Source organism: Ostrinia nubilalis, chromosome 17 (assembly GCF_963855985.1).
Source record: "Ostrinia nubilalis chromosome 17, ilOstNubi1.1, whole genome shotgun sequence".
Classification (NCBI taxonomy): Eukaryota; Metazoa; Arthropoda; class Insecta; order Lepidoptera; family Crambidae; genus Ostrinia; species Ostrinia nubilalis.
Genome location: NC_087104.1, coordinates 9,587,333 through 9,599,426, shown reverse-complemented (window position 1 = coordinate 9,599,426; position 12,094 = coordinate 9,587,333). Strand labels below are relative to the sequence as shown.

Genomic DNA, 12,094 nt, shown 5'->3' with positions numbered 1-12,094 from the left:
AAGCGCTTAGAAACACCATAAAAATCAATTTATAATGGTTAAGAATGCAGCCTAGATTCTAGTTCAAAGATTATTATGGAATGTTGCGCAAAATCAAGTTCTATATTTAGGTTTTGTTTGCTTTGTAACTGGAGGTAGTTACCAACTTTAAGTGTGAGATATCAGTAACTAATCTCTACTGTCATGTATAATTCATAGTATAATCTATTTAAAATGTTGAACATACTGAATGTAAGCTTGTAAACTATGACATCACATAATAGTTAACAGATGTTTGCAGCAAATGGCCTTAACACTTGAAAATGTGGTACGAAACAATGGTTTCCTTACACATAAGAAAAACAGCTTCATGAAGAAAAAACAAAGACATTTCTCAAAATGAGTCATTAACCAGTAAATGCGTGGTGTAATGATCATCTTACTCCAACTAAGTATGTACTCGTACACTAACAATGAAACAGAAACATCTCTTGCGCAAATACTACTCAAGGTCTGGTTAGCACCTGTAGATTTCATTGTAATAGATTCTTTGCTACCTGCCATTACATACTCCCAACTAATTTTATGTAACACATGCGTAAAAAAGGCCAACATCTGTTTCTGTTCACAATGTTACAGTCAGCCGCGGACATGGGAAAAATAAGCCAATCTCGTCATCACGCAACTTCAAAGCATTAAAAAACAAACACACAAATGGGATCAGTGTGTAGTAAACACTGAAAATTTATGCCTCTCCAAAATGTACACTCAAAACCTTGCATTCTTTTAGTTTCTTAAAACATGTTAGTACCATTTGAAATATAAGCTTGGGAAATACTAAATTGATAAAAAAAGAATCTATTTTTATCTAAGATCATGGATAAGGGAATTGTAATTAATCAATTCCTTTTTGAACTGATTGTGCAGAATCACTTTTGTCATATAAACTAACAATAACTGTCCTGTCCAATTTATTTATCACTTGGCAACAAGCGACAATATTCAGTAAAAACTTGTATAATAACGTAAATAAAGTTATATCATTGAAACTGTAATGGCAGTGTGCCAAACATCGAAAGATTACTACTGCTGGCTATAGTAGAGAGAGTATTTATAAATATTTTTTTATCAAGCTTATGATCTGAGGATACTTTAAATAGTGGAATTGTTTCTGTGAAGAATTTTGTTCTAGTTAGAATTATACAAAACCAAGAATAATGAAGATTTTATTCATAAAGATTATAATGATAAGAGTCAAAGGAGTTAAGCTGTAAATCTGTGCTAGTTCAAACTAAATTGAATTCAATCACCAAAATCTTAACCCATTGAGCTCGCAAATGTACAAATTTAGGTCAACCATGTGTAATAAAACTGTTTGGAATAGCAATGCTTATTGCTATTCCATCAAATTTGCCCACAATACATAGCTTAATTTATTACAGTGATATTTAGGTTCATTCTATATGATTCTATTTTCATATTATAAAGCCTTAGGATTTATAAATGGCATTCATATAAGTCATGGTGATATAGTCTGAATTTGGTGCAATTTTTATGGCATGCAAGTCGCGCGTGAACTATGTAACTAGTTGCTCATGGACATTGGTCAATCACATGAAATGATGTCGCCCTAGCACTACGGGGCCAGCTAAACCCACCTTTGTAATCCTGACAAAATTCTCGTGACTGTTACTGTTTGTCTAAATAATAAGTGTAAAGTAGTACCTTCTTCATCTGATATTATGGACTCATCGGGCGTGCCGGCAGCGGGGCCTCTCACAATGGTAGTCGTCCTGTTGTTCTGTAACCTTGTGAAGAATTCAACAGCGTAGTTGATCACGTCTCCCGGTTGCTCCAGAAGGTAACTTATGGTAAACTCCAGTAATATTTCTCTAAGGTCATCAGGAACTTGTATGCGTCCGCCTTGAGGCCTGCTCATTTCTAACGGCGTCGCCTCACTTTCTCGATATTATCAGACCCGGAGAATGTCAAAGCGACACGTTAGATTACAATTTCGATATCATAGCCATCGAATTAGCTAAAGCGACACACCAACGAGCAACCTTACGATGGGGAAGTAGCACTACATACAAACGTTAGTAAGAAATAAAACCACACTATTATACTAAGACTTTTTCAAATAATAATCCCGGCTACGAGAAATTAAATATAATGACACACTTTTTTCAAAATATTCTTCGTCCTCCAGCCTGACAAATATAAAATCTCCCTTCACTAAAGTAAAAATGGCGATTTTTGGATTGTCCTACTTCGGCTCACTTCACACGCGTTTCAGATGCTTCTTGCCAGTAACAAAAAATAAAAACTACCAAATAAATGACAATCGATCGCCCGTCCTCGTCATAGAGTTTATAATGACAGATAGATACAACACATTATTACTTTTTGTCAATTGCTTCCAGATGGCGTTGTAGTAGCCTGTTTCTAATGGTCGGCCTTAGGATATTTTTTTATTATAAATGTTCAAAAAATATGCAACTCGATTTAAATCCTTAATTTTTTTTAAATATGAAAATATTACGGTGTTAAAAACCACTATTATTTGGGGTAAGCTATAGCCTCAAGATACATTCTATAACTGCTGCAGCTGTTGCCTAAAAAGGTGATGTCGTGATATAAATTAAATAAACGATACATCAAAGGGAAAATAAAATAAAATCAAGTAACATCTTAAATTATTATAATATTGAAAAGTTACAAAGCTTTCAGCTTTCTATTTACACGATTAAATATACAGCATGTTTCAAATGACGGCTCTAAATTGAAGTACGTTGTACACGATGTAGAGCAATCCTAACGTTCGCATTTAATATTACATTTCAGCAATTTCCGTACTATGTATCTGACATCATTTTTCTTATATATGAAAATTTAGTAAGACAATCATTTACAGGTACGACAATGATAGTTTTTGGGGATTCGTATTGGTTATAATCACTCATTTCAGATATGACGTCATCTTCATCAGAGAATAGACTTGGTTCTTTCAGCTTCAAACAATTTAGGGTAACACAGGCACACTTTTGTAACACTTCACAAATGTCTTGAACTGCTCTAGCGGTTATAAGTTCACAGTTCTCTGATAAATATGATACGGAACAGCCAGGATTTTCAAACACCTTATTCAATACCACTCCAGCCCATTGGAGGAATATATCGCTTCTTATTTTCGATTCAAGCGTCAACCAGGGTATGGGTATTATCGAACTATCTTTGATTTGCATTGTCCATTTCTCAGTAAAATCTGTATGGACCAAGATGTTTTCGTAGAAGCCCACTCGTTTCATGATGTATTTAGCTTCCAATTCTGTTATATTTTTTATGAGCGTATTTTTGTCGCAGTTCAAAGATTTCTGCAACAAGGTAAATTGTATTATGATAAATTAGAATAAGCTAAATATAGTATTTCCAGAGATAATTATATAAAAACGTCTAGACATACCTGCAGCCCTTCAAACGTGGTACCTTTTTCACCTTTTTGTTTCACATACATTACAATATCTGATTCCAATTTGTCTAAAATTTTGGATGTATCCTTTTCATAAATGATGGATTGCCTGAAATTATTTATTATCATTTTAAAATGTGGTATACATAATAGTACAGTTACTAATTATATGCTTTGAATATAGAATTACCTGGAAAGATCTTCCAATGCATCTTTGATTTGTATGTCCTTATATTTATCTCCCAGCGGAGCATCGCTCTTCTTTTTCCAACCCAACTTCCCAGACTTAAGTTTGAAATTTGTTTCGATATCAATGACATTTAGTTGCTCATCCTGCATTATAGACCCGGATGGTCCAGTGATCACTGGTACGGTAATAGCAACCAATTCTATAGCCCCTATAGAATTTAATTCGAAGCAAAAACAGTTAGTATAAGATCCTGGTTTTATTGGGTCCTCACTGTCGTTTTGATTTAGACAATCAACCAAAGAACTGGCAAAACCTGAGCTTAGCCTGCTTGCCCACTTACGTTGATAGTTAACTGATATTCTATATGAGCACTGCGTTATATCGTTTAATTCCACGATGTGCATCTGATTGTTCAATATTTTCTCTTTGGCGGCGATCGCACCACACTTTCTCAACGGCTCAATTGCTGTTCGCAAGAAGAGTTCCGTAAATTTCCCGAAATAAGCATAAATTGTTGCAGCATCCTCCTTAGTCAATCCACTGTCGAAGGATAACATCACGGTCAACATCATCGCTTCTTTCAATGTAGAAAGGACAATTTCGTCATGAGGAGTCCTGTAGAGATTTTGACGTTTGTTAGCAGAAGCAGGAATTATATTAAAGTTTCGGTTGAACTCTTCAAAGCTCATCGCAATACATGGAATGTCTTGAATCTGTGACATGTTTTTCAACAAATGGTAAATAATCCAAACCAGTTCCATCATTGGCACGCGTGCTTCGCTTATATATTTAGCCATATTTGTCGGGTACATGGTTCTAAGTTTTTTCAACAGCCCTTCATACCTGACCAACAGTTTATTATGTTTTCTTATTTCATTCAATACCCAGTTTTTCTCATGTGTTAAAGTCGAATTTGAATCAATAACCGCTGATCTTTTGTGACACGTTTTTAGTGTCTTTTTTGGGTCGTCGATTGTTAAAATATCTTTTGCGGCGAGATTCCTAACTTGGAGAGATCCAGGTTGCGAAACAGGGCTCAGTATGACCAATGCTGCTTTGCACATCATCAAAAGTCTATCCTCTTCAAATGTCCACGTTGTTACTTCAGTTATTCTCTTTTTATCTCGTCTGATATTGATAGGTTTTACATTTTCAATATTCACTTGTGGTTTTGATTTTTTCACTTGAACTTTTTTGGTCTTTCTCTTTACTATTCTGGGTTTCTTAGTCCTTTCTAATTTCGGGATGTGTACTCGTTTCATTTTTTTAATTTTCATTGTTGTAGATCTGATGCAGTAGGCTTTCCAAAGTCTCTGCAAGTCCATGTAATAACTTGAGTCGTATCCACAAGGCCCGAGACCGTCACCGTGCCGCTCTCCATTATCAAATTGTTCTACTTGTTCTTTACTGCGAGTAGGTGTCTTGATTATTATGGCTTTTTTTCTGTCTTGTAGCTCTATTGTCGTGTTGAGGCTAATGTTATAAACAGAGGTCCAAAAGTCTTGAACAACTTCAAAACTATCAAAGTGGTACTCTTTTTCCATGGCTTCATATGGATCATTTTTTCTAGGCCAAACTCCTGAAGTGTCAATGATTTTGGCGAATTTGTTTAGATAGAAAACATTGACCGTCATGTTATTGTCTGGGATTCGAGTAGCTTCAAATGAGTCTGCCACAAACTGGACCAGTCCAAATGTTCCTAGTATTCTTAGACTGCAGCGTAGTGAACTATTCAAGTTGCTAGAGTTCATTAAGCTTCTTTGTACATCTTTTGGTGCCTCACTTATTTTTAATGAGTACATACTGTTGTCAATAGTTAGCTTGGCTATGTCGATAACTCCCTCACTGGATATATGGCCTAAGGCCACACCAACCGTTAGTTCTGGTAAAAGACTTTCCATGCTGAAGAAACCTTGAGGCAAATTTGAGTCTTCAGACTTGATGTCATTGAAATACACTATCGTCATAAGAGATTCATGCAATTTTTGTACTTTTACAAACCGCGGGAATGCATATTGTGATATTGGTCTATCACCAGTCATCTTTTTCTCGGCCAAATCTCTGTTAAAACTGGCTCTTGACAAAATTTCTTTGTATTTAGCTCTTATTATGGGGTCGGTCTTTTGCACATGTGGTGCACATAATAGAATTGAGTATTGATTTTGAATTCGTGGTAATTTCATTTTGAATACTTTAATGTGTCCTTTATTCATCATATTTTGTAGAAACATTTTCATTGCTTTAGTGTCCATAGGAGGTTCGTTGATTTCTTTGGAAACATGATTACTTAGTGTCTGGTACCCCATGACGAATGTTCTTTCGTTAAGAACTTTTAGTATTCCGCTGGCAAATCTAATGTGCCGAAGGGATTGTTTTGTATGGGGTTGGTGTTTTCTATTGCTAGAGTCGACTATTTCCTTTATTTCTATGATATTTTCTGTAATATCATCAGTTTGTTCAGCGTCGTTATTTTCGAGTTTCCTTTTCTTTTTATGTACAAGAGGTTCCGAGTCTGAACTGTCGCTTCGTTTGGTTGTTGTACTTTTTCCTTCTTCAAGATATTTCTTTAACTTCTCTTGTTCTTCTGCTAATGTATTGTCCATTTTCGAAGTGGCAGCGATAGCAATATATCTGAAAATATGACGAGTACATGATGATAAATTTAGAAGATAGAATAACCAAATAAGTGCTATAAAAATATTATTTACCTCCCCAATCTTTGCTTGCCTTTGTATTCAATAAATTCCCTGACGATATTTTTCTTCCTGAAAACTCTGCAAAGAGATCTGCTCACATAAAACTCTACCCCCAAAATTTCGGCCAAGTCATTTTGTGTCAACCCATGCTTTCCGGCATCAAGAAATCTTTCGTATGCCTGTCTCATTAGATTGACACCAACTTTGTATTGGCATTTCTTTGGTATAACTTCCTCCTCTTCAGATTCGGATGACTCATCACTTTTTGAGACTAAGCACATGTATCGCCTTCGGTGTAGCTTGGGTTTCACTTTAGGATTTGTTGATTCACCTATTGTGACAAGTTTATCTGCCTGTAAAATGTGAACAAAGTCAACATACATTTCTACCAGTATTAGCAAGCAATAAATATCTATTTCCTATTAGCCTAGGTGCAGACCACCGACTTTTAGTTGGCTAGTAGTTGGACCCGATTCTAATTTGTATGAAGAATCGGCCGATACCAAATCGGTGTGATGTGCGCACTTTCATACATCTCCATACTGATCAACAGCCCGACCAAACTATCGGCCAACTAAAAGTCGGTGGTCTGCGCCCATGCTTAGTCTTTTTCATACTTTGTTTGTTCATTTCATTTTCAACTTTTCCTAATTACCTAATTGTAATAAGTAAAATAATTAGGTACTTACAAATTGAAATATATTGACTTTCTTCTGAAATCTTTTACTTTGCAGTGGTGTCATTAGACCCTTCTTGATAACATTTTCAGCTGGTTCACAATAATTGGGACGGTCTTTTAAATAGTCCACAAGATCCCGTATCAGGCCAGTTTTGGCTACTGTTAGCACAATTGCTTTATGGAACCGTCTCAATCGAAGTAGCAGGCCTTTTACGGCTCTGCCTCCGGTCACTTGTGTGATATAAGTCACCCTGACCAAGTCCAAATCTTGTAACGTCTTGCGGTAATAGAACAGTATTTTTGAATCTTTTACTATTTTCGTCAAGTTTGATTTTCCAGTTGTCATTTGGCCCTGAAAAATACAAACATAATATGTGTACTTTGAAATACAACTGGTTTCAACGAACTGGTTTGAAAATTTTGACGAAAGCAAAAAAATAAATCTGGTTACACTTACATTTTCTCTGGACCTGCCAATGAGTTCCAATAAACAATAGTTTATTTTAGGCAGTAAATTGATGTATGTCATGGGTAAGTTAGGCGCTAAAGCCTTCCATCTCTCCTCCAATGAGGCAACCAGGACCAATTTGTCTCCATATTGAGACATAATGGTCTTGTATGGTAACTCTCTGATTTCGTTCGACAACAATTTCCGTGTAGCATAATGTGTACATGATCCATAGTCATCTTCAGCTGGATTGTACTCGAACTCACCATCAAGGTAAAAGTCCTGTAATTATAATATTGGTAAGGTATTATTTTATTATTTTCCCTTTAGGATCATCTCTGACAGCTGGTTTGTAACGAGATTAATTGTATAGAACCATATTCAGAATTTGGCGTTTTAATTTAGAGAACCAACCTAAAGATTGGAATCAAGTTCTAATTAAGGTGGGAATTATATTCCCACTGCCTTATTAAGGGTTAAAACATTTACATTCCTTGGCATAAAAAGATGATGATAAAGGTTATTGATTAAATGTAACGGAGTTCAAATAAAAATTAAAATAAAAACAACACTGCACTTACAGGGTCCAAGAGGTAACCAGTTTGTTGATGCACTATTGAAAGCCGGTCTACAATATCGATATGCTGCATTGGTACGGGCAATTCATAAATTGAAATGCGTTCACAATTTACGATAAAATTCCACCATCTTTGCTGCATTTTCTCCAAGAAAGGGGAGGAAATACGCTGTTCTAGTCTTCGCCATAATAAGTCGAGTCCAATGCCTTCTAGTCCTTCTAAAGCTATTTCATCAATTATAAAATCTTTTATATTGCAAGTAAAAGGACTAGGTGTATCAACCATTGCGTTGAATTTTAATTAAATTCTCCAAAAAAACATAATTCGCACATGGACAATCGAATCAAAACATTGAACTAATTTTTGACATTGATGACAGTTCAAGTTCTTTATTTTAACGATTCTGCATTAATTGTCAACATAGATGCGGTCCACCAAATGATTTTAGCTATCATTTTTATACTTTAAAAGTTGGCACCACTGACGGTCACTATTGGCGCCATTCGGTGAGTGCCAGTGATGTTCTTGATACGACAATTGCCGTAATATACGGCATTCAGGCATCTTAGGCACCATAAATACGGTATACGGCAGCTCTTTCATTACCGTATTAAAATATACGGCAATTGATTAAAGTGGAGTTTTATGAGATTTTCATGAGTTTTATTTAGTAAACAAAAAACAATATCGATACCTCTGGGCTCAAAGGTCGTAAAGGACAAAATACCGAAAATGAGTTTTTTATACAGTTGTACTCAGAATTTCATTCTCTATCGATCTGTATATTTAGTTTGTCGAAATTCTCAAAAAAAGTGCCTTTACGACCAATCATATTTGATAAGCTAAACAGAATTCATAGTGAAAATTGGGATGTAAATACCATTTGATTTTTTAATACAGTTAGCATGGTAGTAAAGAACAAGTAAACACAAATTTTTGGGCGTATAATGTACATGTATTGTAGTATAATATATTGTCCTATCCTATACAACCCAAATTTTCATACCAAAGTCTAAATAATTTGTCCTTTACGCCCTTAGATTATCTAAACAAATATTTTAAAAATCTACAAAGAGAGGATATTAAAACAACTGAGTAGGTAAATTTTAAAGACGTTTCTTATTGTATTTAAGTATGTGCGTTTAGAACAAACGAAAGAACTAAAAAATCATCAAAAATATGTAATAAAACTATTTTAGAGTGTAACGTTTATGTGATTTGTACATAAAAAATGATGACATCTATCCACATCGGGTAAAGTAATGATGCTTTTTATTATTTCTCATATTTGACGAAACTAGGTATTTGTCAGGTAAAAGATAATTAAAAGAAGATCTAACAAAATGAAAACATGCTATAAATTAATAACGTATTACCTAATTAAGTTAGGATAGTCATCATACAAATTTGAACAATGAAAAAGCTAGATGAGTAAAGGAGCCACCTTACTGTAGTACCTTAGCTAGATGAGAAAAAGAAGTCACCTTACTGTAGTACTGTACATTATTACCCGACTGTTGTGTTTTTTCGAGTGTATGTATGTTTTGTATGCATAAATCACACAATGCTACGCTTTACAATTGTTTCTAATGATTTCCTAGTAATTTTGACTAACGATCTTTTGAGTTTTGACTATAACAATTATAATAAATAAGTATAGTTTCTAAAGTTATTTGGATCAGCTAATAAAGTATAACTAGTAGGAAAAATATTTACGCTTAACATGGGAAAATATTATAGTGTCAGTTGAGACTTATTGTACTAAAAAGCGTGAATGCACTTTTTTTCGAAGTTTATTTTTATATTAAAAATAATTGGCTTTTAAAAACTGTATTATGTAAGAACAAATTAAGTGGATGTACTTTACTGGAATAAAAAACTTCCTACTTGTAATCTTACTTACCTAACCTTTCTACTTTTGTACCAAGTACAATGACATAATTTCAAGCTATTATGAATAACAATGTTTAATCTATTTAGAATTTAGAATAATTATAGTTTGGTTTTCGTTTGTCCTTAATAATTCTATCCTATCTGCAGTATCATAAGGTCAACTAATTGACAGACTGCCCTATGGAATTAAGTCCGCCATTTGTAGTTTTTCGAAACAATAATAATGATTAAATAAATAAATAAAATCAAATTGGTTTCGGCTTTTCGTGTAAAGTAGACATTATTATGAAGTTTTATTTAAAACCGTCATAATATTTATTTTTAAATTCGCTCTTATATCGGAAATGGTATCTTCTAGTTCGAAGATATCAAAACTTTTGCTTGCTTAAATAATAGTTTCATAAATTGTGTGCATTAAATTTTGAGGCCACGAAAAATAATTTTATTTCATTAAAAAATACCATAATTCATTAAAAATATGTGAAGAAATGGTATATTACATATCAAATACCATAAGACATTAAATATTTAAGCCAAATTATCAATTTTCCCTTGCATAATACCTTACCTGGGTGTTCCGTTATGACCTATAAAAACCTATAAAATTATGTAAATTGTCCTTTATTACCTTGGTTTTGTAGTTTTGTAAAATAAAAATAGACTTACGCCCTGAGTAACTTGCCTAGGACGAATATTTGCGGGGCGTAAAGGTCTTTTTATTGTAATTTTGAGGGCGTAAAGGAAATCTATCTCAGTAAATACTGCCCTAGTCCAGTTTTTCAATACTTCCTCGGAAAATGCTGTGAATTCTAAGCACTTTCTTCTTAGGTCATATTTTAATAGCTCAAAAAACAAAAAAGTTATTGTCGAATAAAAAAATAAAAAATCGTTTTTTGCTTCTCCTGAAAAGTCGTACTTTGTCCTTTACGACCTTTGAGCCCAGAGGTATCGATATTTCGTCTAATGGATGGACGCACCAACTCAAAGAGTAACCAACTTGTAAACCATAGATGAAGTAGAAGCGCCACGAACAGAAACGTCAACAGAATTCAACCAAATGCAACCTTATCTCCGAGATTTTAATGTCGAAAATCGTTAGTTCCTCATTTTGGTAGATTCTTCACTTTTATTCGGGTAGGTTCTAGGACTAAACTATTCAAAACCTTTAAAAGTGAAGAATAAAATATGTAAGTTTAAATGTAGTTTACGTATAGATAGTAAATAATACATCAACATTTATTTATAAATTTAAAAACATTTTGTACAAATACGGCAATTTTTCTAAGTTTTCCATAAAAATCCGGCAATTTTAGAATTAGAATACGGCAACCCTAAATTTGTCAGGAACAACCATGAAGCTACAGATAAAAATGGAGGGCAGAGTTGGAACAAAAACTTGAGTCAAATACCTACTTATATCTATCTCGCTCTCTGCGGCCCTACCTCTCTTTTTAGTGTGAACTGTAGTATTGCTATCTTCTGATTTAAATCTCCTTGTAAATTCTTCGAAATAGCCAATTCACTAACCAAATCAGAAGTTAAACAAATAAATAATTAATATTTGAAACTAAGATTACCTAGTTAAATAAAAAATCACAAAATTGTCGGCCATTTAGGCTTAATGTGTTGGCGAATCAGGGAATTACAATCCCAATTCCTGGGTAATCGGTACCATGTGGCAACATCGGCCCAATCCGGCCCATCATGGCGGTTGTTTACTATTTTGTTTATTAAGCAGTTAATTTCGTTTGAGATTGTTTACAGGAAATAATCATTGTTTTATCACAAGAATTGGTGCAAAATTTTGTAGTGCGTGGTTGCGGTAGTACGTGGTGTCCTGGAAGTGACATAAGATTCCACGCGTAAGTGTTTATTTCGTGATTTCCGACATTGGATCATTGTAAACATTTTTCACATTTTTTACAGTAATTTCTTCCTAAAACGTTTTACCAGTAATTACACTTATCATTTTTAATGATACCTATGTCAGGAAATAAAGATTTTACATTGGTTTCATTGAATTTGAGCAATTTTATATTTTTTATTTATTTAGAAAGAGCGAGTCTGCCCACAGAGAGCGAGATAGTGATACTTAGTTTGTGCTTCAAGTAGGTATTCGGAGTGTGGCCTCCATTTTTATCTGTAGCTTCATGGGAACAACA

General features: G+C 34.1%; 2 protein-coding genes across 2 annotated transcripts in view; both read right to left on the bottom strand.

The window, feature by feature from the left end:
* LOC135080030 (cAMP-dependent protein kinase type II regulatory subunit) overlaps positions 1-2,299 on the bottom strand; it is a 31,715-nt gene extending 29,416 nt beyond the window's left edge. Inside the window, exon 1 of the mRNA XM_063974701.1 lies at positions 1,705-2,299. Within this exon, the coding sequence (XP_063830771.1) occupies positions 1,705-1,918 (214 nt within the window). The 5' untranslated portion in view covers positions 1,919-2,299. The remainder of the gene's footprint in view (positions 1-1,704) is intronic.
* A 364-nt stretch (positions 2,300-2,663) lies between these two features.
* On the bottom strand, positions 2,664-8,369 carry LOC135080023 (uncharacterized). Its single transcript, XM_063974691.1, has 7 exons — positions 8,043-8,369; positions 7,471-7,743; positions 7,024-7,365; positions 6,347-6,687; positions 3,639-6,269; positions 3,443-3,557; positions 2,664-3,353 (listed from the first exon to the last, which is right to left on the bottom strand). Exons 1-7 carry the CDS (start codon positions 8,322-8,324, stop codon positions 2,835-2,837), a joined length of 4,503 nt encoding a protein of 1,500 aa, XP_063830761.1. The 5' UTR covers positions 8,325-8,369; the 3' UTR covers positions 2,664-2,834.
* Positions 8,370-12,094: the final 3,725 nt, after the last annotated feature.